The 25746-nt window shown below is 45.2% G+C and overlaps 1 protein-coding gene across 1 annotated transcript in view; it reads right to left on the bottom strand.

Annotated features, from left to right (window-relative positions):
• Nucleotides 1-25746, bottom strand: part of IGF2R (insulin like growth factor 2 receptor) — a 1674612-nt gene that overhangs the window by 268761 nt on the left and 1380105 nt on the right. Inside the window, exons 37-38 of the mRNA XM_085611652.1 lie at nucleotides 22542-22703; nucleotides 7732-7936 (exon numbers count right to left, since the gene is read on the bottom strand). Coding sequence (XP_085467778.1) covers nucleotides 7732-7936; nucleotides 22542-22703 — 367 coding nt within the window. The remainder of the gene's footprint in view (nucleotides 1-7731; nucleotides 7937-22541; nucleotides 22704-25746) is intronic.

Genomic DNA, 25746 nt, shown 5'->3' with positions numbered 1-25746 from the left:
GGCAGTTTCTCTTGTGGCACTACAGATACTTGCAGCAGGGTTGTGAACCATGTTTGCCATGCCCATGTTCAGGCTATTAGGATTAGTGTTAGAGACATTTGTGTCAGCCTTTGTACCACATACAAGGAGGAAAAGCATAGGCAAATACTCCTGATAAACTCATCCATAGGCTTTGGCATAGAGGTAAGTGGCAAACAGGTTTATGCCCGGCATCCATCATCTTTAGAAGTAAGAGTAGAGTAGTGGTAGGTTGATCTCCCACTCATGTACTGGCTGCTGTGTGCTGCTGAGTATATCGGCGAAGTTGTTGTCTGCCCCAGGTAGGTATTCTGCTAGGAGGTAGATTTTGTGAGCGATTGCCCAGATGCGCTCTGACAGGAGGGATAGCTGTGAGGAATGTGCCCCCCCCCTGTTTTTTACTATGATGAATTGCAGTTATTATCTGTGTGTATCGGCCCTACCTTCTGGTGGAGGCGGCTGTAAAAAGCTAGTTGAATTACTAGAAGCTCTAAATGATTGATAAGTAAATGTATACTGTCCATAGAAAGTGAACTGTGAGAGCTTGCATTGGTGACCCCCCCCCAATCCCTGAAAGGATGCGTCTGTGGTAATGGTGAATTGTGGCGTTGAAGGGCTGACCCTGCAATAAGTTGCTGCTGTTCCACCACTGCCGAGAGCGATGGGTCACTGGCCCCACCAATACAACCAATACAAGATACCCCTCTGCTTGAGACCACTGAGATCGCAGAGTGTGCTGAAGAGGGTGCATAAGTGTGGTGCTACGGCTATGCAGGAAGACTTACCTAAAAGACTAATCGCTACTTTTACTGGGAGTTGAGCTTGTGGTTGAAATAGAGGCAATGTCTGTGTTAAAATGTGCACTCTTTCTGGACTGGGAAAGGGTTTGGCTGTGAATGAATTGAGGATTACACCTAGTTAGGGCTGAATCTGTAGGGTTTGCAGATGAGACTTTAGTATGTTGAGGGTAAACCTCAGTTAGTGCAGAAGGTTGAAAACCTGATGAGTTTCCTGAAGACACTGCTGGTAGTTTGGGCTCTTGTTGAGCCAGTCGTCGAGATAGGAAAACATGTGTATTCTTTCCTTTCTGAGATGAGCCGCCACTGCTGCACAGCATTGGTCAAAACCCTTGGAGCTGTAGTGACGCCGGAGTGTAGCACTTTGAATTGGTAATGTTGGCAGTTGAGTTAGAAATGGAGATAACAGTGGCATGCTGAATGTATGGGAATTTGTTAGTATGCGTCTTTGAGGTTTAATGCCATCATATAGTGTGACCATATAAAGGTGTTCTGAGGAGATGTAACGGTTGAGCGGCTGAGATCTAGGATGGGCTTTGATTTTATGTCATTTTGGGGATGAGAAAATAGAGGGAGTATACCCTGTGTCCCCAATGTTGTAAGGGTCTGATCTCTATTGCCCCTTTTTGAAGGAGAGATTAGACCTCAGCCTGTGGCATATTTTGCATACTCAGTGGTATTGTGGGTGGTGCTTCCTGGAGTTCTAGGCAATACCCATTTTTTAATATTGATAGTACCCATTGGTCTGTTGTGATGTCCTGCCAGTGTTGATATAAATGTTGTAACCTTCCCCCAACTGTTGTTATATGTGATGGTGGGGGGTAGTAGGTGGTCACTGTTTTGGTAGTGGTTGCACAGCCTTTAACTCTATTTTCTGTAGTTTGATCTATAGTATGTTATTTTGACTTTGACTTTGATATGAGCCTTGTTGTTTATGGGCAGTTCCTGAGTCAATGGACGAACCCCCTCTGGCTGCACCCCTGTATTGGCCCCTACAAAACGAACTACAGTGTTGGTAGGTCTGTAGGGTCCCCATTGCATTACCATTGTCTGTGTCCTTCTTTAGCTTTTCCACTATTTCATCCACCTGTAGACCAAAAAGATTGTGTCCATCAAACAGTAAATTGAGCAAGTGCTGTTGCACATCCGGTTTGAAGCTGGAAACTCTGAGCTATGAATGGCGTCTGATAAGGACACTGGTGTTGACCTCGCCGGTGCTTGTGTCTGCAGAGTCCAGGGCACACTGTATGGTGACATTAGAGATGGACCTGCCCTATTCTATCTATTGCATTCCACAAAGTTGATCAGGGAGGTGTTGCAGTAGTTCCTGCATTTTGTCCCATGTTACAAGATTGTATCTGCAGAGTAGCCCTATAGAAATTGGCTTTACGCATGTGGTTGGCTGCCTGTGCTACAACGCGCTTGCCTGCAGCATAAGATTTTTTTCTTTCCTTATCTGTAGAAGACACATCTCCTGTACAATGCGAATTTTCCCTTTTCCTGGCTGTGTGTACCACTAATGAATCTGGTGTAACTTGGCCATTAATATATTCAGGGTCCAATGGGCATGCCTTGTACTATTTTCCCAATTCTAGAGGTGGCTACCCTAAATTTAACTGGCAGCTTAAATACGTCTTGTGTAGAGAACACCATGCCTTCATGCATAGGGAGCATTGAATTGAGCTGGTTTTTGCATTCTATTAAGAGTTTCCGCAAGGAAATCAACCTCCTGATGTATAGTGTGTAGGGTTGCCTTATTGTAAGCAGCAGCTCTGCTGATAATGTTTTGATCCTGTATAATCTGGAGGTGACTGTTTAGATCAGTAGATATTGGGATCGGAATCATTCAGCGGATCTGCATCATAAATATCCCATGATTCAGGGGTAGTATCAGGATCCCCCTGTGGATTTGCGAAATAGGAGATATTGTATTTCACTGATTGGTCGACACCAGTAGGCGACTGATCTGGTGAAAAATGTAGCTGCTCTGAGGGGAGGTGCTCAGGAGAGGGTGGATGCCCTGTCCTTGGTGGCGGTGAAGGCAGTGTAGGTGAGGAAGCACATGTAGAGCTTGTCGTGCAAATGCTCTAAAATAGGCTGCACTTGTGTTTGCTGTGATTCAGCTCCATCTTCATCGACTTTCAGCATTGAAAGCGTGGTGGGCGTCGAAGAGGGTTTTGATCCGGATTGGCTGTGTGTATGGATTTTCGATGCCGAAAGCTTAGGTGCTGGCTTCAGCGCTGATGGCTCTAGTGTTGAAACATCTTTTGGATCCAAGGCTTCCGCTCAGAGTCTTTGCCTGACTTCAGTACTGCCGATGTGGACTTTTTCGGAACTGGCTCTGAAGCAAATTCTAAGGCCTTATATTTTTTGATGTCAGTCGAAAGCTTTCCAGGCAGAGTGAAATTGTCTTTGTGCGCCTTCTGGTGGAGACTGCCATGTGCAAAGGGCAGTGGGGCTCTGAAAGCCCCTTTGGGTGGTTTGGTAGGGGGTTGGGTGGCTTTCACCGAGGAACTCATGTGCCCCTGCCTGGAATCTGGGTAGAAGTTCGAGCTGTCCCCACTGCTAGCCAGCAGTGTCAGTACATCTGGGGGCACTGTCTGTGCCGCTGTGTCCTCTGGTTCCTGCTCAGGGTCTGGTGACTGCTCTACGAAGATGTCCGGTGAGTGTTCTGTGTGTCCCTGAAAGGTGGTTTGGGCCCAACGACGCTCACTTTGCTGGCAATGTGTTTTCTTCAACCGGAAAGCCAAGCACGATTCAGAGGAAGTCTCCTCGAGTTACGGTGACAGACAGATTGCACACCTTGTGTTGGTCTTGCGGTGAGTACTTTGCATGGTAGTGGGGCAAAAGCTGAAGGACGTGTTTTCTATCCCTCAAGGACGCTGGCATGGAAAAGCGGCAAAGAAGTTTTGGAAGGAAGGGCCAGGGCGGGCACTTGGAAATGTTCAATAACACCAGCCAGTGTCGTTTGGTCTTGAAAGCCGTTCGGTTGGAAAGAAAAACCGGCGCACTGCCAAGTTCTTGGTGAGGAATGGAGCTTCGGTCCCGGAGCTGCAATGTCCATGTCCAAACCCGATGGTACAACAAAACAATCTAACAAAGGAGCTGAGGAGCATGCGCAATACACACCAGAGGAGAAGCCACTCTACCTCATGACTAAGACTTCTTAGAAAAACAAACTTGTAACTGTCCAAGCTGAACACTAGATGACAGGATAATGCTAAGCATATATATCTACGGCTAACATGCTACAAATAGTTGACTTGTGGAGGTGTTCTGTATGGATGTTCCCGACTGAGCGGCCTGAGGTCTAGGATTGAGCAGTGTGTACTATTCTTCCTTGGGAGAAGAAACAACATATAGTAGATGCATAGTCCCTCCTGGTGTGTGGGTACTGGCTGAATCAGGCTTTTTTGGAGTGCTTGGTCCTCTTGTAAGAGTAAAGTGACGATGGCCGAGGGCATGTTTACATGGTGGTATGTTGGGTAGACTACCACTAGAATCCACTAACACTAGATTCACAAAGGTGAACTTCACCTAGTGAGAGTGGAAATCCCTCAGTCTCCACCCTTCTAACAGGTGTTGTGTGACGGGCAGGGGGGATTGGGTGAGTCAGTGCTTGGGAGCAGAGGCTCCTCTATAACTGACCCTGCCATTGTTTCCCTGTAACTCTCTCTCTAGTACTACCTACCTGAGTGGAAGTCATGGAAAGTCTATTTCTGGTGGTGATTTGCTTGGGGAAGATTAAGTGGTGTGATCTTGCCCTCGTCCCTGGGTTATTGCTTATGAAATGTGCCCTTCTGGGTTGTAGGCTGCTGGGCACTCTTAGATTTCGCACTCTGTGTCTTTTTTGTTTCCAACATCTCATCTAATTGGAGTATGAATAGATGTTCCCCATCAAACTGGATGTTGTGTAGATGCTGTTGGACCTTCGATTTAAAGAAAGAGATGCGAAGATATACATGTCTGCGGAGGAGAATACTGGTAATGTTACTAACAGAGGTGGTGAACGCTATGCCTAGAGCACAGAGTATATTTACATTAGAGAAGAGTTGCCTCCTGCAACTAATTCTTCATCCCTCTTTAAGTAGGCATCAGAGAGGTGCTGTAAAAGTGCCTCCATCTCCTCCCAATGAAATCTGGTATATCTCAAAACCAGCCCCACAGAATTGGTGGCTATTCCAAATGCTACACATTTGCCAGTAGTGTTGAGGTGTTTGCTCCCCTTGTTTGACGGTGGGGTGCTTGAGTTGAGGCCATCTTTCTGGCATGGTATGCCAAGAGGGAATCCAGGGGGATACAAACCCTACTGTAGAGAGGGTCATTGAAAAAGGCCGTGTATGTTTTTGTTGAAAAGTGGTGTGACAAGATTAACCCGGTCTTTAAAATGGTTATTGGCGAATAGGAGTATACCCATGAGCATGGACAAGAATTGCAACAGGATCCCACCAGGAAGTCGTCTTCGCCCTCTATGACACGCATTGTGACCTATGGTAGACAGCTAAATCATGGCAATGAGTGGGGCTGACATTTTAGTCATTCCATGGGTCATCCCTGCCCTCTGCAGTGGTTTGGTCCTATGGGGCTCCCTCCCCATACTGGCTCCGAAAAAAAGTGATCTGATCATTTGGTGTGTTGGTGGGGTGTGGGGACTGGCACAGGAGGTGGTACTCAATGAGAGAGTGGTGGAGGAGGGGTGTGTGCTTAGGCATTGGAGGTTGCAGTCCAATCCTTTAACTTTTTAGGCGCTGGTTGGGGAGGTCGCTTGAAGGGCAAGGTCCTCCTCACAGGTTGATCTTCATTTTTACAGAATGGGAGGTAATCTGCTGACCGGCTTCACCTGGAGCTGTGACTTTGCCTGCCTCAAAATACATAAAAACGAGATGCTTTTGTGTAACGTCAAGTTCTTAGACCCGTATTTTAAGAATGGGAAGTTCGGAAATCGGAATAAGAGTCCTATTCAGGGTGTTTAGTGTCCTTCACAGAAGCTCTGTGGTTATTTGCACTCTGAATGTGGCAGCTTAGAGCCCTTTGATCGAGAGGGCATGGAGCAGGAGTGTAGGTCCATGATCTTTGCTGGATTATGGCTTGAATCATAAGCCTATCCCGATTCTGACCGGAGCCCAAAGGCACCCGTGGACCGGAAGCCAAAGCCTTTTTTCTGGCCGGTTCTGGCTTTGATACCAGACTCCCTGGGGAGCTGTGCTCTGCTTCTGTGACTGGTTGTTTAACTGGTAGAAGCTTAGTGATAGTACTTACAGCCCTTGGAGTTAACTTGATGCACGGTCGCGTTAATGCCAAATGGTTCTCCTCTTATTCCTAGGATGCGCTTGATTAAAGTGTCTCTGGGTTGTGCATAGGTTTGGTCGATAGGGTGCCGAAGGAGCCAGCCTCTTCCACCTCAAATTAAGTGGGTCCTGCTGGCTGAAGATGTCCGGTGTATCTGATAGCGGCCCGCGTTGTAGTTTCAAATGTGCTCAGCACCTTTCTCTGTCATATCTTAACATCTTCTACCACTGGAAGGTAAGGTAGAAGGTACACATAGATTCCTTGTGATGTGGAGGGAGGCAAAGACGGCAAATCTTGTGTTGGTCAGCCTAGGGATACTTGGCATTACACTGTGGGCAGAATTGGAAAGATGTGCGTTCCGCTTTCTTACATTCCCCAAGGCAAAGACCTCATTGTGAGAGAGGGCTGGAGCCGCCTATGGGCTTTGTGCCTTGCCCTGTGGGTTTGAGTAAATTGGTTACAGTCAAAATTCGGGAACAAAATTGATGGATCAAAATAAGAAACATGTGCACTGAATCTGAAAATGTATAGGTGGGCCAAAAGTCACTGCAAGAGAACATATTGGTTTCAGTCGTACCTAAACATGCCAGAACCAGATGGCGGAAAAAACATTCTAAGGTGGAGTAGGTTACCATGCACATTGTGGATTAAGGGAGGAGTCATAACTTCCGTGCCGCTAAGCGTTATCAAAGATAAGCAACTTGTACTGTTCGAGCCCAACACTAGTTTATCTAGAGTCACACATGCTACAAGTACGTGACTTATGACTGCATGCGGTTATGATTCAGGATAAGAGGAATAAAGATTTGAGGAATAAATGAAAGAAACCCTGATCATAAACTTCACAAAATGGGACTCTCAATTAAACAATATGGAGTATTTATCAAACCACACGCTACTCTGAGCAGGGGTCAAACAACTTTTATTTGAATGCATGTTATTTTTAACAAAGACTGCATGTAAAGGTGTTGCAAGGTATATTTTAATATATGGTTAAAGGGAAAATACAATATGCATTACAGCTGCACTTGTAAACTTGTAAGTCAATTTAAACCGATGAGAACAACTAATTAGAAAAATGGACGCTATTGTTAACTGTGACTACATGATATTTTTTGTAATAGCATGCAATGGGCAATAGTCCCATGTTGTTTTCCATGGATGCTGACAATGACAGCTATCAGTATTATCTCAGTTTAAGACACTATAGCTAGAAAGTGAAAGCTTCAATCTTTAAAAGACGCCAACGTCTCACGAAACTCCTTGATGCAGAGGATCAGAAGCTGAAACGAGTGTCACAGGCTATTTCTTAGCAATTCCGGTAACTATTCAAGTTTGTGCTAGAAATGATGCCTTTTAGAAGTTCCCCTTTCCATAACAGTCAATTCTTCACTCACTGCTTTGGAGAAAATACAGATGTTTGCAAACATCAACAAAACAAAATGCAGCACTGTACTATTCAAGTGAATTATTATTCGAACACACATTACAAATTGTTCATTGTCTGAAGTGCATGTTTCACCCAAAAATTTATGATAAACGTCTGAAAACTACAACGGTCCGTGGTAAACGTGTCTCTACAGGTAAATGAGTACGGAGAAAATTAAAAGGATAAGTTGTCACTTACCTGCTGGACAAGAGTCACCACCACTGTAATGTACAATAACTGCTTCATCCTGGTGCCGGTAATCCATTTCCATTACCTTGAAATTTCCAAAAGATGATGCAGTTTTGCCTGAGACCAGGCACACTGCTCCATCGCCACATTTTCCCTGTGGCACATTAGCTGCAGGGGTACACACGCCAATGTGGTATATGCTTGGTCCAGATGTCTATAGAATATTGAAGAGATACAAAGGTTGAGTGAGGGAGATATAAGCAGAGCGCAGCCCATAATCAAATATATGTCAACACAGGCAAATTAATGCAGCTAGCCTGCAACTGAACCTTGGGTACATATTGGTCAAGAAACATTGGATATCAACACAATACTAAATATCTTCATTGGCTACCAATTAACACATTGTGTTATTGGTCTATTCAGGAAAAACAGATTAAATACGAATAGTTATATTTGTTAGCTTTTCATCAAATGGCTTTGTGTTCCAACTAGCTTTTAGAAATAAAAAAAATAGTTCATGAATAAAACATCGTGGGCATTGTCAGATTTTGCCAAATAGACACTTTACCTATGGCTCATGGATTTGGAAATCCATGAGCCAAGATACACAGGCCACATCAAAGAGGAGTGCTGCTGCAAACAATTTAGTTCATGTCTTAACAGACGTTAGCTAAAACGGATTAGTGTAAAGTGAATGGAAGGATGCGCACTAGGATGGGTGAGAATTCACCCTTGTTTTAGGTCTCTGTCGAGGCTAACAATCACATTTATTTTCACACACGCACATGTTTCAGAGTGTGGTTGAGATGACAGCTGGCATCCATGAGAAGGAGGAAGCCAACCTCCACAGTACCAGAGGTAGTTTCATTTCACTGCAATTAGAGAAGATATAAGATCACCTTTGAGGAGAGAGTCATTTTGCCCCAGAAAATGCTTCAGGCAATCCACAACTGTATTTTTCCTGGTTAATGGAACATAGGTGCTATGGTAATGAGGCAGTCTGCAGTAGATGAAACAATGTTGCTTTACCTTGCTGCATGGCCAGCACAGGGGAAAGCACAGGATTAAAAGCAGGCAGATGGAGTAAGAAAGTTTAGCCCGACTAAAGAGAACCTGGGTTCCGGCACAGAATTACCTGAACTATGTGCGCAAACATGAACTCAAGTGGTTCAATAGAAGCAGCCATGTTACAAAGAGCACTGTCAACAAAGCCAACCGCTGTCCTATCACAGCAGATTCCAGTGGCAGAAAAAAACATAGGAGACACTGCACTGATAGTGGATCAAGTGCCTTTCCGTCATTGCTGGGTGATGAGACCTTCAGAAGTCCAAAGCCTCCTTACAAAGAAAAATGAACACGATCTTGTTGGCTAGAGCAGAACTAGGGGTGAGATGTATGGTCAGAAAGAATTTAAGGTGGTCACTCTGAAGTTTGTGATATAGGACAAGGTGTTATGCCTAGGTAATGCCATAAGAACAGAGAAGTGAGGAAAATCTTCTTCTTGGAACTTTGACCTGAGGTGTAACTATCGGGTGGCTCGTTTGGGGTGTAGGATTATCGTGATCAACTGATTTTACAAAAATTCGATTTTTTTAAGTTGGGGCGATTCTTTCTCTTCTTATTATTCCTTGTGCATCCCTTGCCCTCACCACCTGCCTTGGAGAGGAAAAGGGGTACTAAGGTAATAGTGGTTATTGGTCAATCCTTCTGAATCAATAGTAGAAGTTAAATGATATACACCACAGAAAGAGGTAAATGTAGGTAAAATAGATATTTGTAGCAGCTTATCACAGTTCAATACTTTGCCAAAATGTAAGCAAGAAACACACGTTTGGAGAATGTTCTGTTTCACTGAAGTGCAACACTTTGAAAATCGGACATCAATCAATGCAGACTCACTACGGAAGTACCAGCAGGGAAAGCACACAGCCTAAGAGCAGGTTGGAGGTGAAGTATAGGAGCTCTAATGTGACAAATGTACAGCACTTGCATAATAATACAAATGACTACTTGAATTAAGGAGGTAAGGTAACTGTTCCCTCCAAACAGTGATACTTGAAGAAGAAGAATAGTTACTTACCTGTAATCTGTGGTTCTCCAGTATTGGTGTCTTTCATAGATTCACATGCCTGAATCATTCCACGTCGTCGGAGTGGGAGTCCCACGGTACATAAAAAAGCAATAATTATGCATATAATAACCAAAACACCTTGGTAACATAAAACCAGGAAGTAAAGTAGCCTAAGCTACAGGGAAAAAAACTTCCACACCTATGACTATCATAGTCATTATGTACAGTACAAACTGCAGCAAATCAGGCGACAGCACCCACCAGAATGTTCTCCTCAGAGGCTCAGGCTCTAGGATTTTCTCGCACAGGAGTGAACCAAAGTATAACAGCGTAACCAGCCTCTGAGGGGAGGTGGGCGGGTTGCATGTCTATCTATGAAAGACACCAATACTGGAGAACCACAGATTACAGGTAAGTAACTATTGTTCTTCTCCAGTATTTAGGGTGTCTTTCATAGATTCACATGCCTGAATCAGAGTAGATAGCAGTACAGATCATCATGCTCATAATACGCTTCTTATGTACCATAGTAAATACACATCACCAAAATGTATAATCATAAATCAATACATCTGCGCTGAACATATGCAGAACAATTTCAGGATATAGAAAAAACAGTATGGAATAAGCGTCTTATAGAAAAGAGCATAGTGGAGGAGGGAGAACAGAGGCTCACCTTATTTGAAAAGATTGCGGAGAACAGCTTGTCCCACTGACGCATCTGCATCGCTTGAGGCTTCCTGTTGATCTGATGAAGATGCACACCGGCAAAAAGAGCGGTGGATGAAGAAATTGCTCTTGTAGAATGCGCTCTTGGGGTTGCCTGCAACAGTCTTCCCGCGTGTTCATGGCATAAACAAATTGCAGCAGAAATCCAACGAGCTATGGTTGGTTTGGAGACATAATGTCCTTGGCGCAATCTACCATATGCCACAAACAGTTGGTCTGATTTACATATTGTTGTTGTCCGTTGTAAGTAGAACTTGAGACATCTTCTGATGTCAAGAGAATGCAAGGCCCTTTCCACAGCTGTGAGCAGATTTGGGAAAAATGTCTTTAAAATCATAGGTTCATTAAGGTGGAAATCCGAAGGAACTTTTGGCATGAAGCTGGGATTAGTGCGTAGCACTACAGATTTCGATGTAAATTGCAGAAAAGGTGGATGAATAGTGACCGCTTGAAGGTCACTGACTCTTCTTGTTGATGTCAGAGCCAATAGCAAAGAAACCTTCCAAGAAAGGAACTTAAAGTCCACTTTATGAATAGGTTCGAAGGGGTGCCGCATAAGTTGTGGAAGCACTACATTAAGGTGCCAGGATGGAGGTGGATGTCGAATAGGAGGAAACATCCGAAACAACCCCTTGAAGAATTGCTGAATGACTATTTGAATAAAGAGAATTAGAACCATCCTGCCAAAACCTTGAAATTGCCGCCAAGAACACCCTCAAAGTAGAATGGGAGAGGCCCGATCTCGCCAAATGAAGAAAGAACGGTAAAAGTTGTTCTGGTTATGCTTGAATAGGGTGGATATTGACAGATTGACACCACATGCAAAACCTCTTCCATTTTAGTTTGTAAGTTTTAATAGTAGCAGGTGCTCGAGCATTAGATAAAACTTCCTGACAGTCCGCAGGAATATTTAGGTGTGCGAATTCAAGGTGTTGAGGAGCCATGCCGCTAATCTCAAAGATGCTGGGTCCGGGTGATCGATCAGTCCGTTCTGGATGGACAGAAGGTTTGGTATTGGCTGAAACTGAAGGGGTTCGCAATCCGAGAGGAGGCGAAGTTCGGTGAACCAGTATTGGCGAGGCCACCTGGAAGCTATGAGGATCATGCGGCAAGGCTGTTTCTTGATATTGCGGAGAACTCGTGGAACCAACGGAATCGGTGGAAAGGCATAGGCATATATCTGCGACCAGTTCATCGAAAACGCATTTCCGCATGAGTCTTTGTGGGGAACCCAACTTGCAAAGGATGGGCATTTGCGGTTCTGGCTGGCCGCAAACAGGTCGAAGTCTGGGCGCCCCCACTCTCAAAAAACTCTGTTTAAGGTTGGCTGATGTAGCTCCCACTCGTGGTTGGATATTGTGGACCTGCTGAGGGAATCCGCTAGAACATTGGCGACCCCTGGGACATGAATGGCTGAAAGGCTGATCTTGTGACGAATTGCCCAGTCCCAAATCTCTTGAGCTTGTTGAGATAGTAGGGCTGACTTTGTCCCTCCCTGCTTGTTCAAGTAATGTATACTTGTAGTATTGTCCGTTCGAATTAGTACTGAGGTTCCTCTGATGATGGTTCGAAATGACTTCAGAGCCAAGAAAATAGTTCGTAACTCCAGAAGGTTGATATGCCACTTCTTTTGCTGGAAAGTCCATCTGCCAGTCCTCCCTTGAAGGTGCGCACTCCATCCTTCGAGGTAAGCATCTGTGGTTATGGTGAAATCCGGCATTTCGACTAGATATGCAGATCCTTCCTTTATGTTCTTTATTAGGCTCCACCAATGAAAGGCTTCTCGCATCCGAGGAGTGATGCGAACTATGTCCTCGAAAGACCCCGAAACTGGAGCCATTGAAGGTTGAGTTCCTCTTGCAACGGCCTCATTCTGTAACGGCAGTTGGGTATCAGAGGGATGCAAGAAGAAATCATCCCTAGAAAGGACTTGTAAAAACGGACTGAAACGCACTCTTTTGACAGCAATAAGCAAGCGAGATTGCAGATCTTGAGTTATCTTTCTTTTGAGATGAAAGCCTGAGCCAGCCTTGTGTCCAGTGTGGCTCCCAGAAAAGTCTTTCTCTGTGATGGAGTCAGATGAGATTTTTCGAAATTTATGGAGAGACCCAGAGATTGGAATAGTAGCAGACACTTCTGAACATGTGCGTTTGCGGTTTGAAAACGAATTTGCCTTGATAAGGCAGTCGTCCAAGTAAGGGAAAATTTGAATGTCCTGTTGACGCAGGTGTGCGGTCACTGGTGCTATGACCTTTGTAAATACACGGGTTGCTGAACGAAGACCAAACGGAAGGACTCTGAATTGAAAGTCTCTGCCAGCCACTCTGAACTGTAGAAATTTTCTGTGTCTGGGTAGGATTGGTACATGAAAATAAGCGTCTTGGAGGTCGAGGGTGGCCATGTGATCCCCCGCCGAAAGCAATTGGAGTATTTCTTGAAGTGTTAACATTCGGAAGGATACCTTTTTCAGTTATTTGTTGAGGGCACGAAGGTCGAGAATGGGGCGCCATTCTCCTGACTTTTTTAGAATTAGGAAAAATCTCGAATAAAATCCTGTTCCTCTTTGTAAAAGAGGGACCTTTTCGATTGCTCCTTTCCAAATCATCAGATTTATTTGGGAAAAAAGCTCCTTGAGATGAGCAGGAGGTGGTCCTTTGGGAAGAGAGTTTGAGGGAATCTTTTTGAACTCCAGAGCCTTTGACCACTATATCCAAAACCCACTTGTCTGTTGTAATTCTGGACCAGTTTGAGTAAAAGTGGGATATTCTTCCTCCAATTTTTGACTGGGGCAATGGAAGAGATGGTGGCAGTTGGCGATCTTATTGTTTTTTATTTGAATCCCGTCCACGATAGGATTGTTTCCTTCTTGATTGCGAGTAGGAGTTACCTCGCTGTCCGTATGATTGCTGTCTGTAGGTTTGAAACCTTTGATTACTGTGAGAGGTTTGATAAGATCCTTGCAGATTGTAACCTCCCCTATTGGAGAAGGATCCACGTCCTTTGGCACCACGAATGGACGACTTACGAAACTGCAGGCTACCAAGAGACCTCGCTGTCTGTGTCTTTCTTAATAGCCTGAAGGGCCTCATCAACATGCTGGCCGAATAGTAACTCCCCATCGAACGGCATGTCAATAATCTTGGTTTGGACCTCTTGGCGAAAAGATGTCTATTTCAGCCAACCTTGTCTCCTCAGTACTGCTGCACCCGCTAATTATCTAAATCCTGTGGATGCAACATCCACGGCCGCGTCGATGATTTCCGCAGAGGTATACTCTCCCTCCTGTAAAATCTTCAAGGCCTCGGACTTGGAGGGTTCTGGCAGCATATTAATGTAGGGGGAGATGTCGGACCACATTTGCCTATCGTATCTCCCTAATATGGCTACGGAATTTGCAGCCCGGACAGTCGTTGCAGCCATAGTGGAAACCTTCTTTCCAATTGAATCCATCCGTCTGCCCACCCTGTCTGGCGGAGATGTTATAGGTGAAGGGGGGTTCCTGGCCCTTCTCTGCGCCGCTTGGGCGATGACAGAGTCAGCTTTAGGCTGGCCGATGAGGCATGCAGGAGAATCACACGGCGCCTTATATTTTTTGTCTAACCGAGGCAAGACTGCAGGAAGAGAATTTGGTGCTGCCATGATCTTCAACCCTTCCTTCCAGATAAAATCTATGATGGTAATTTGTCCTGATCTGCTTTCGTGGTTGGTCTTTAAAATCAAAGAAATCAGTCATCTTTCTTTGTCTCCATAGGTATGAGAAACCTCTTCGTTGCCCTCTCCATAAGGAGATGAAAACCTCCGATATCCACAGGAGGAGAGTCCACGGGAGCCGGAGCTGACGGTGATGGAGTTTGAATTTGGTATTCGTCCCACTCCGACAGAACAGACTGATCATCCACCTCTTCCTCTTCCCTATCATCATCTGTTGTATTAGCATCATGGGAATGACAAGATGGCACTGGAGAAGGTGGTCTAGGAGATTGTAAAGAGGTTACAGGAACCCTTGGCAGAGGCGTGGATGGAAGAGACTCCGCCGATTCAGATGGAGGAGAACGACGATAATAGTCCTACAACATATATTGCAAATTGTTTAGCAAGTCCAAAGGCATTTGTGTTGTGGGAACTGTGACAGGAGCTGGAGCTTGAGGCTCAGGACAAGGTTCTTCCTCCTTGTCATCATCCTGGTATTTTATAAACAATTCTGATGGACTCCTAGCAGTGCAGAATCTATCATCCCCTCCTGATTCCTCCTCTTCTTCCTCCTCAGAATCTAATATTTGCTCAGGCAACTTCAATGGGGAAAGGGCTTCTAATGAGGAGCCACGACGTTGTAGTAAAGAAGCCGCCGTTGTAGGCAGGGCGAAGGAAGCAGTAGCCGATGTTGCAGACCAAACTTGTAAATCTGTGCAGGAAGACAAGAGAGGCGCCGACGAGTGTGCCGTCGATGGATCTGGTGTCAGAAAAGTGAGTGTCGACAAGGCAGCTGTTTTCGTTGACGAGGCAGTCTTCGTCGACGAGAGGTTCGCAGTCGACAAGGAGGTCATCGACGAGGTAATCTTCGTCGACGAGGCAATTTGTCGACGACGAGTCAGTCTTCGTCGATGAGGCAGTCGTCGACGAGGTAGTCTTCGATGACAAGGTGGCCGTCGACGAGGAAGTCTTCATCGACGAGGTGGCCGTCGACGAGGAAGTCTTCATCGACGAGGTGGCCGTCGAAGCAGCAGTCGTCGACATCTTTTTAACCCTTAACGTCGACGGAGCGCTGACAAGAGATGAAATCTCCTTCGTCGACGAGATGGGTCAAACAGCAACGGAGACCAGCGTCGATGGAGAAGAAGCCGATGCCATGATCATCTTGGGTTTCGGCGACGAGAATGTAACCATCGACGACGCAGTCGACGGAACTTTCTGCTGAGGCAAATCTTTGTCAGGAAGTCTTTTTGATGCCAGAGACTTTCCAGTCTTTCTCGGGGCGTAGCAGGCTTAGATTTTGAAGGTGGAGAAGCCTTTTTTGAAGAGGGAGTAGAAGGCAAGCTAGAGCCCTTAGCAAACTGGACGTTTCTCAACACCTCAGCCCCAGGAGATAAGTCTTCCTCAGCCATCCTCTTTCTAGAGGACATAGATTAACCAGAGGCTACACTTTCTACCTCAGATAAAGGGTTATCCTTGGCCTTGATCTTCTGTAGCCACAGAAGTAGGCACCCTTCTCTATCTCGGAGGGAAGGTCCTGCAGATCTTACAATCCCTCACCTCATGATCCGGATAGAGGCAGTAAATGCACTTCTTGTGGGGGGTCTTCAGAAAATAGCTAGAGCTTCCCACAAGATTCACAAGGCCTAAAGAGAGACCTCTTAGAAGATGACAGCTTGAAGATAAGCAAAAAACCAGAAAAAAAACTGAAGTACTGAGCAGAGCTCAGGGAGACTCTTCACACGACGTGCGGTAGAAAATATGAGAGCCTGAGCCTCTGAGGAGAACATTCTGGTGGGTGCTGTTGCCTGATTGGCTGCAGTTTGGACTGTACATAATGACTATGATAGTCATAGGTGTGGAAGTTTTTTTCCCTGTAGCTTAGGCTACTTTACTTCCTGGTTTTATGTTACTAAGGTTTTTTGGTTATCATATGCATAATTGTTGTTTATTTATGTACCGTGGGACTCCCACTCTAACGACGGGGAATGATTCAGGCATGTGAATCTCTGAAAGACACCCTAAATACTGGAGAAGATTGCTGTTCTTGCTGGTGGCTACAGGTGATGCAGTTTGCCTACAGTACTTGTGTGTCTGCTAGAGAAACTGAGGAGGGTGGTCAGAGCATTTCAGATTAAATGCTTCAAGCAGCCACAGAGCAGAATGCTCACATTTCCAGTTTATCTTATGTGACATTGCAGATGTTTTATTCTAAAAGAAAGGAGGAGGACATCTGGGCCATACACGTGTTAAGTGCAGTCCTGTCTTCTGGTGGCCTATCTCATGCCTGGTTTATAATGTAGGTATGGTGCAGAGAAAATTCCAAGATTTACGGAGAGAAGCAATTATCGTACCAAGATATAAGAAAGAGGATGGACAGGACACAAGATCCTGGCATAAAACATCCCTCCATAATTATTATGCTAAGCTCCATGATGTTTTCATACTGAACAGATTATTGGAGTAGGACAAAGGGACCTGGGGTTTTGACAGAACATCAGTTCAGCTTTGGAAATGGGGGTAGTCCTTCAGATCAGTCCTTCCTGTTGCAGTTGAATAGGGGATATTATATTAACTGAATGAAGATGCAGCATATCATAGATCTTTAGCAAGCATTTGATTTAGTTAGCTTATTTCTGCTCCAGAAAACTTAGAGCCTATGGACTGGGTGGTTCCTTCTTGGGACACTACTGGAATCCACTACTCTTTCAATCTTTGCAAGGGATCATTGCGGCCCAGGTGGGACAGTCAACCCAGTCGTTTTCTGTTCAGTACAGGGGATTATGTACAAGCATATTTTCACATCCATATGTATTTGAATGGCCTGCCCCCAGCATGAGGAAAAGCAAAGCAGGCCAGGTCACCTACAGAGTCAGAGGTAGGGGAATACCACTGGGCTGCCCTTGTTGATGATTATGTACTGTTAGTCAGAGCGCCAACAGCCCTTCCTCTGTTACCGAAAAACCTAATGTTTTTTTTGTGCTGACAGATAGTTTGAGGTAAGCGTTTTTAAAACCAAGGTAATCCACACTGGAAAAAGGTATTACTTGGTTATAATTTTTTGTGTGTAGGACTGTACATGTTCGGGTGTATCATTCTCTCCGGGTAATGGAAACTGCTTCTGGATCTTGGAATAGTTATAAAGTCAAAGCAAAACAACAGCTGCCAGGGAGTGGAGGGCTAGTTTTAATTTCATTCTGGGGCCTTCACTGCCTAGGACTCACTATACGTCAAATTGTAGGTGGTAGCTGTTATATCGTATCAGCCAACCTCTGAGAATTTATCTTCATCAACCAATAGTGACATCTGAGAAAAAGCTTTTGAGAGATCTTCAGGAATTCAGCCCATAATAGGATTATTTTCAGAGGGTGTCACTGATGTATGGCCTACTATGGTATCTAAGCACCTGGCTAACAGCAATGAGGTGCAAACAAAGCTCTACAAGAAAACTTCATATGCACATGCAGCAGTCAGTTTGGAGGCCATTAAATATTTTCAAACTCAGTTGCCACCGGGCAGTGAACCTCGTAAAACAGATATTGATGTTAGGCAGATGAGGGGATTATTTGTTAGGGTCAGGTCACAGTCGCTCACATTTAGTGACAAAACCTGATGCTGGAGAAAAGCAGCCCACTGCCTACTATTGTGCATCCAACAACAGAATCAGTTAGGCATTTTAGACTTTTTCCTTTCTTTTTTTTTTTTTTAAGATTGAGGACACTTCGCTTGCCCCTAATTTTGGGGTCTCAGGGTTTAAAAACAATGAAAAAAGCACTTGAGTCCTCAAGGACGACGCACTTGTAATATGCACAGATGGCAAACTACCTCACTTAGACTTGGAAACAGTAAGGTCATTGTTTAAGTGAAACCCCTGTATAAAAGATTTTAGTTGTGCTATATTTTCAATTTTTGTTTTTTAAAAGGTGGCTTCTTACTTCTTAGAATTAATCTATGTGATGATATAAATGTTTTTCTTTAATACCTTTGTGCATGGTTTAATCTATTTGTGATAACTACTGTACATGTGAGGAATCGGGACCTGAGGCGCCTACCTAGCATCTAAAACTACGAGTCCCAGCAACCCCGGAACCAGGAAGTGGGCGTCTATATAAGGACGTCACGCACGGCAGAAGACGTGCGTTATTTTGAATCGGAGAATCCCTTTTCGTCGTTCGGAGCAAGGCGTCCCGGCGGGAAGTGGTATTTGCAGCACAGAAGAAGAACCCGAGGACTCCACCTTCCCCGTCCCTCGGAGCTCGGCGTCCAGGTGGGGAGTGGCTTGGAGTAGCGGCGAACAACGAGGAAGCAGGTGAGAGGTAGCGGAGCTCGGCTGAGCCCACTACTGTCCACGCCTGGCAGACCTCGAGACCCGCCTTTCCCTTCTAGACTCACACATAGGCTCGGACGTGCCTTAGTTAAACGCGCTGAAAAGAGCGCATAGAGGTTTCAGGCTCGGAGGGGCGTAACTGAGGTTTTTGATCACGCTCGGAGGAGCCAGCGGTCGACTTTGCAAATCCGCGCATTGAATGCGCTATTGACCTTCTTTAGGCTCGGAGGAGCTAACCCATGATATGTCCACGCTCGGAGGAGCGAAAGGTAAATTCAGGCTCGGAGGAGCTTACCTATTGGTTGTCCAGGCTCGGAGGAGCTTACTTAGTCAGACAGCGCTAGCAGCAAGACTAGGTGCTCAGTGATGCAAACAAAGACTCACCGCGCTGGAAGAGCGCCTTCAACGGTCATAGAGAGAGCGAGACATTGGGCTGTATTGAGGCACACTAGGCTAGGGACAAGACCCCACCAAAACCTAGCGTGTTGATTCTCACCAGGTGAAGGAGCGCTACAACTTAGGGGCTCCAGGCGGCGGTGCCGTCACCGTGGAAGCCGATTACTACTTCTCTTTTGATACATACCCTACAGAGAGGGGATAACTCAATCGTAGCAGGGGTCGGTGGTTAGATCCTTGCGAACAAACAGGAGGTTGGCGCCAAAGGGCTGGGTGTGTGGTTCAAATCACCGGAAGTGAGGTCCATTGCTCTCCCTACCTTTTGTAACCTCCTGTATTAGTGAGACCGAAAGAGAGTAGACTGTTTTGGTTGTACTGTGTGTTGTGTTTTGTCATTTCAGAGCCTTATCCCTGCTGACCCTTTCCCTCGCCTGATCACCTCTGGGCTCTGTAACCTTTTGGTTGGAGTCCGGGGAGATCGGGAGGTGGACCTCTATAGCATCACCCGGATCCTGAGGAGTTCTGCAACCTGACAGTACATATCAACATATTTTACAATAAACTAATTGGAAGAACTAGCACTGGGTTGAATCAATGTTTTACCAATTGACACTTCAAGCCTAAATTACACCACAATGTGTTGAGGGCAATTCCCCCATTTACTTACTAGTAATATTAGGTACTCCAATCTCTAGCCTTCATCGTCAAAGTCCATATTTAATGATGTTTTGTCTCACGATGTAAAGAAGAGGATGAGGAAAGCAGGTGACAAGGTAATGATTTACATTATGCACAGAGCTTGATTTCCAGAGTTGCCTTGATTATTATTGAGCACAAACACTCATTGTGGTGTGGTATAACATACTGAATCTAGTCAATGACCTGGTCACCCACCATATATGTAACACGTGTACAGTGCTATAAATACAGAATGGCACACAATGTCCAAAATAAAAGTGAAGTATAAGTGTAAGCATATCGCAAACAGAGCTTGAACCAAGATTAGTGCTGTAGACCAAGTTACCTACCTTCGATAAGGTCTTATCTGGTAGAGACCATCTAGCTGCACATTTCATACCTTAGAATGGAGGCATCAGACTAGAGCCAGAGGTTTTTGAGCAGTACCCTTGTGCACCAGTAGGTGGCATCATTCAGCTCCATGTCAGCATCCTCACCCATGCCAAAAATGACATGCCAAATCCGAGACAAAAACATCCCAAGCGAAAGCAGCCTTAAAAACTCCAGCGCTCAGAACTGCTGACATTATGTGTTCTCTGCAGTGGCAAACAGATTTAACCAAGATCTCCCCACTCTTGCAAGAGACCTTGCACCACCTCCAAATGAAGACTGGGGTTGACAAGGAGCCGTAGATAAACAGAAGGACCTGGCTATAGCTCAGCTGTCCCCAAAGCGCTCCAATCTGAGTCCATCTTCTCTCCAAGGGGATAAGAGCATCAAAGGTCATGTTGATAAGTGAGGCTTGGGCATGCCGATAAGTGAGGCTTGGACATCCCATGGGAAGCCAGTATTTCTCTGCCAGGTATGCCGTCACAAGGCCACAGACTATGGAATTGCTTTACCCAGCAAGTCGCTTGTGTCCAGTCCACAACATAGGGTGAACTTTGATGCATCCCTTGCGTCAGCAATAGCTTAAGAGAGTATGGCTCGGGCTCCTGCAAGATCATAGGCAGCATTTACGCTGCACAACCGAATCCCAGAGCGTATGGGAATATCAGCCCAAAAGGCATGTGGTGTTTACAAAACGCATAGCAAGGCTGGCCGAACATAACTTTCTCTTTTCAAAGGTATCCAGCATTTTGGGTATCTTGGGGCAAAGGCGGCAAGCAATTGTCTTCTGGACAGGAGCCCCTGTGAAGGGCTTAGAGCAGGGCCCTGAGCGTAACGTCGGTAAGAACTTTATTAAAGGGGAGTAAAGGTTCAGAAGGGGCAACTCCCGTCTGAACCAGTTCTATAAAACATCCTTCTTGACTGCCACTGAGGGTAGCTAAAGGCCCAAGACCTCCGATGTACTACGCGCCACCAAAGTCAAGGAGGCTCCCTCCTTCGTAACCACTAGGAGAAGAGACCAAGCCAGTGTTAGGTGAAGTGTCTGACACACTGGCCTCTGCCATTTCCTCATACCAGTTGTCCTCATTTTCATCTAGAGGATGCTGGTATCCATAAAGGTCCTTATATCCCTGCCATTCGTCTGCTTCTCCAGGCCTGTCAAAGGCAAAATGGCTCAGATCCGGAAAGCATGGTCCAGACGGCGTTGTAACTGGCGTCGGACAAGGCCCACCCGGCTCCATGTCGGAGTCGAGAAAGATGATGGGGATGGTGTCGGCACTGGAGCAGGCACTAAGAAAGGTCTTGGTCTCGCCAGCGGGGACATTCCAGATCCAACATGGGCTCCACTGGAATCACTGGAAAACCCACCAGTGAGGATCCAGCGGGAAGCCCCTACGAAGCCTGTGGGACCCCAAAGGCGTTCCAGGGTGGGCGGGACAGATAAATATGAGATGTATGACCTCATAAAATTCTATAAGCAGGGCACGGATCGCTCTGACAAAGTAAGAGTGGAGCGGAGTGGAGTGAACTCTAAGACTCAGCCAAAGCGCGAGACCTGGAGTGTAAAAGCTCCTGCATCTCATCAGAAGACTTTGACGGCCACAGCGAAGTCAAAGATCACTTTAAATTCAATTTCTCATGTTTGTGGAACTTAACCGACTTACTAAATGATTTTAGACTGGAATGACAATTGCTAGATGCAGCTCCGCAAACTGTCGTGTGACCTTCCGCGAGATTGGGCTCTTGAATATCTAAGAGTCAGCCCACATCAGATGGCGAGGAGTTTTAGAGATCTCTTCCTCAGCACACTCGGGTGTATGGTGGGGCAGTCCTGGCAAGGTTTTGGAGTAGTGGTTCCTCTACAAACACTACAAACAAACCAAGTGTGGGTATGTCACAGATGTCTGCATGTGACAGGCACCACATGGTTTGAAAGCAGCCGGTTTCTTTGGTGATTTCCTGTCACACCGGGAGAGAAAATCTCTCAAAAAAAGGTTTGAGAAAAGACGAGACAAAATCCAATCAAAATACGACTGAGGGTAACTCTTCACAGATCAAACACTCTCTGGCGCAGAAAGGAAAGAACTAATGTCAGCACACCAGAATGGAACCTATATAGATAACATGCATGACATTTTCAGCGCGAACTATGCTGATGTGGAGCTGAATGATGCCACCTACCAGCATGCAAGGTTACTGCTCAAAATCTTCCGGATCCAATCTGATGCCAGGGAAATATTCTAAGGTAAGGTATCTGCAGCTAGAAGTTTCTATCAGATACCAGTTATTTGTCTAAAAATACACTGCCTATATATAGACTTTCATAAATCATATTATTAACTCAGTGCCACACAGGAGATAGAAGTGATACAGGGGTGGTCAGGCACATTTTATATACATCCATACAGACTCTAGAGCTTTATATGCAACTGCCATAAAAACATAAAATGCATTGGCGGATAAACAAACAGTTGCACTACAGAGGCTGAAAGATATTTGAATTATATTTTCAGAAAATATGAACTCCAAGTTTACCTTGAATGCTCCTGCAGAAAGACTGGACAAGTTGAAAGTGTAGCCCAGTTGCTCATCAGTCAAGGAACAACCTGAAGTGGTAACTTCATCAGGGCATACAACTGGAGTCTTCCACTGAAACACAAAGCTGCAGCCTGATTTTCTTAACATCAACGGTGTTCCCTGCGAATATTAAATTTAGATGATAAAAAAAAGAGTACTAAGCTTTACCTACAGGAAAACAATTCTACATTTGGATTTATAACATAAAACACAGAAGATGCACAACGGTAACATTCACTTTCTGCTCTCCTACCTGCAGTCCAATTGGATATCTTTTGTAATTAGAGAGGACAGGAGCACTTTTGCAGAGCACAAATTAAACCAAGTTGGAAACCTGTGGGTTTGCAGCACGTAGGTCACACCGTAGACCTCACCACACTATTTTCCCAACAATTAGCTTGTTGAATAATTTTCTTTTTTGCCCGTCAACCCATTGCTTCAATACACAAACAGCAGAATAGTAAAGCGAGTTACTGCAAGGGCTTTTTTGGGGTCCTGGACCAGAGGTTCTAGGGCATTACATTTTAGGGGCATGTTGTTCATCACTGGTGTCCCACAGCCCTAATGCTATTGCACACTGAATTGGATAGCCGAGAGACTGCCTTTAAGCGCTTGACTTTCTAACAGAAAGATGGTTGAGCAGTCAAGGCTTACTCTAGGAGATGGAGAGGCATAAACATTTTACAATGTAACACAGTAGACAACACTCAATTTTAATGTTCACTTCGTTTTTTTACCTAATAAAAAGAAAATAAGAAAGTAAATTGGTACACTTACAAACAAGATAAACATCAGCAACCAAGAGAGTGCAGGTTCCAAGTTATAACCCAAACCCATTTATAGCTCAATTGTGCTGGGTAGTAAAACTATTTGAAACTAAGCCCAAATTCCATTGATAACCCATGGGGTTTACTTCACGTCAGCTCTGATTTGTTGGGGGCAATCTGGTCCTTTAGAAAAGATGGAGGTGATGTATGGGACACTACAGGTATAAGAGTTTCCAGGCTTTACTTTGGAGCAGTTGCCTCAGAATGCTCTAGAATAAAAGGTAAAAGACACACAATTGATGGACGGAATGCAGAACAAATCAAAACATCCACCCCCAATCAAGAGATCTGGGTTAAATCCATCATTCTTTTGCTCACCATGGCACCCCAGTTTAGACCTGGCCATATGCAAATCAGTCTTGACCCTGTGCCTCATGGGAACAGTCCAGGCCGAACTGCCAGGCCAGGTCCTCCCTGGACCGGAAACAAGCATCCTAGGACCGGTTTCGGGGTTTCACCCTTCTTCAGCCAGGCTAGCTTGATTCCAGTGACACAGTGAGCCCGGGACCCACGTCTGGGCATACCCAGCGCACTTAGGGCGAGAAAGCAAAAGACACACAATTGATGGACGGAATGCAGAACAAATCAAAACATTCACCCCCAGTCAAGAGATCTGGGTTAAATCCATCATTCTTCTGCTCACCATGACACCCCAGTTTAGACCTGGCCATATGCAAATCAGTCTTGACCCTGTGCCTCATGAGAATAAATATAGAATAAAAGGTGGCACATCTAAAATATAGAAAATGTCTCTTAATTAAAATGTAGGAATCAAATAATCTAAAAATGCTATAAACATTCAGACACCATACCAATAAGGTGCCCACCTACAAGAAGGGTCAAGGGTGCTCCCTTTTTTTGCCTTTAGATCCAATGCTTGGCCACCGGTTCCAGGCCATAATAGAGTTACTGGAGTCTAGATAAGAGGCATATTTAGACTCTATTTTTTAATTGCACACAGTTGGCACAAGAGCGTCAGATCTCATTGCATGTCGTCTATCTCAAAATCTACTGGACACTGGAATTTCTGGTAAGGTAGCACTCACGGGTACACGCAGAATCCATTTGAGTGCCAGTAGCGTCTGCTAAAGTGAAAGAAAAGGCGATCATAACTTCAACCAGCTAAATCTCCAGAAAATAAAACTAACAATTGGAGCTCTTCCAGAGGACAATACTTTTGAGTGATTTATGGTGAAAAATGCGCAACAATCTCTGAACTCTTAAACCCAAAGTGGGACGGAGCACATCAAGTCCTTGCAAAAATGTTCAGCTCCAGAGAATGTGACACCATCGTAGAAACCTGCCAGAGGCCGGGATGCTGCTTTCATTTATTTTAGATATGGGCAACCCATTTCAAAAGTCCCACGGTTTGTGACAACAGAAACATACTTCACAGAAGAGACATTTGCTGGAAAATAGTGCCAACTGAATCATAAGATACAAAAATTCACACTGAGTCCTATGTCTTGATATATTAGGGTTAAAAATTGCAGACAGATTTTACATTTTAGGAGGCATGCTGTTGAGTACGTATATAACAGTAACCAATCCCCATTTCCCCCCCCTCCTTTAGGCCCAAGCTGGACTGTGTATCCTGGCATATCATTGCAAGTCACATTGCCAACCCCTCCTCGCGTCATCCATTCCCCCAGTGAGTCACCTGTTCTACCCTGGCCCGCTGCATTCTGGCTCCTCATTGCCTGCATTATATTGCACCTCTGCTCTAAGGGCCTTTCATCTACCCAGGATGTGTTCCAGTTGTTGGTATCGTAGGAATTGGCTTCCTGCTAATTCATACTATTTCTATAAGTCTGAGAAGGGTATGACGTCCATATCTCACAAGACATCCTCAATTTTGAAAATGTCAAGCAGGTCCCATATCCTGTGGCCCTCTATCCTCTGCAGTTCGCAGATCAGTCTCATGAAGGGGTCTTCAGCATTAATTTGCCCTGCTATCCTAAAGCGCAGGGTTGCACGATTCCATATATTCCCACCCGCAGGTGGGGGCTGAGGAGCCAGCCCACTGCCTTCGTATAATCTCTAGACATAGCACTCTGGTTCCACTGCCCTTCTGTCTACCCACAGAGAAGGCTTGTGTTGCGTCGCAAAGGCCCAATCGTAAACCACAAGCTTTTGCCTGGCTCAGTAATAGAAGCACAGATTCGGAAGAGATATTATCCCATCTGCGAAGCATCTAGTCAAGGTCGCTAGGGCAATTCTAGGTAAACCCCCTCTGACAGGAGTACTTTGGTGACCTTGCCCACAGTCCGAAAACAATTTTCGGGAACACCAAAGGGGGTGTTTTCCACGAAATACAGGAATTTGGTTGGGTAAAT

Source organism: Triturus cristatus, chromosome 6 (genome assembly GCF_964204655.1).
Source record: "Triturus cristatus chromosome 6, aTriCri1.1, whole genome shotgun sequence".
Taxonomy (NCBI): domain Eukaryota; kingdom Metazoa; phylum Chordata; class Amphibia; order Caudata; family Salamandridae; genus Triturus; species Triturus cristatus.
The sequence above is the reverse complement of the archived record's forward strand: the minus strand, read 5'-3'. Positions and strand labels throughout refer to the sequence as shown.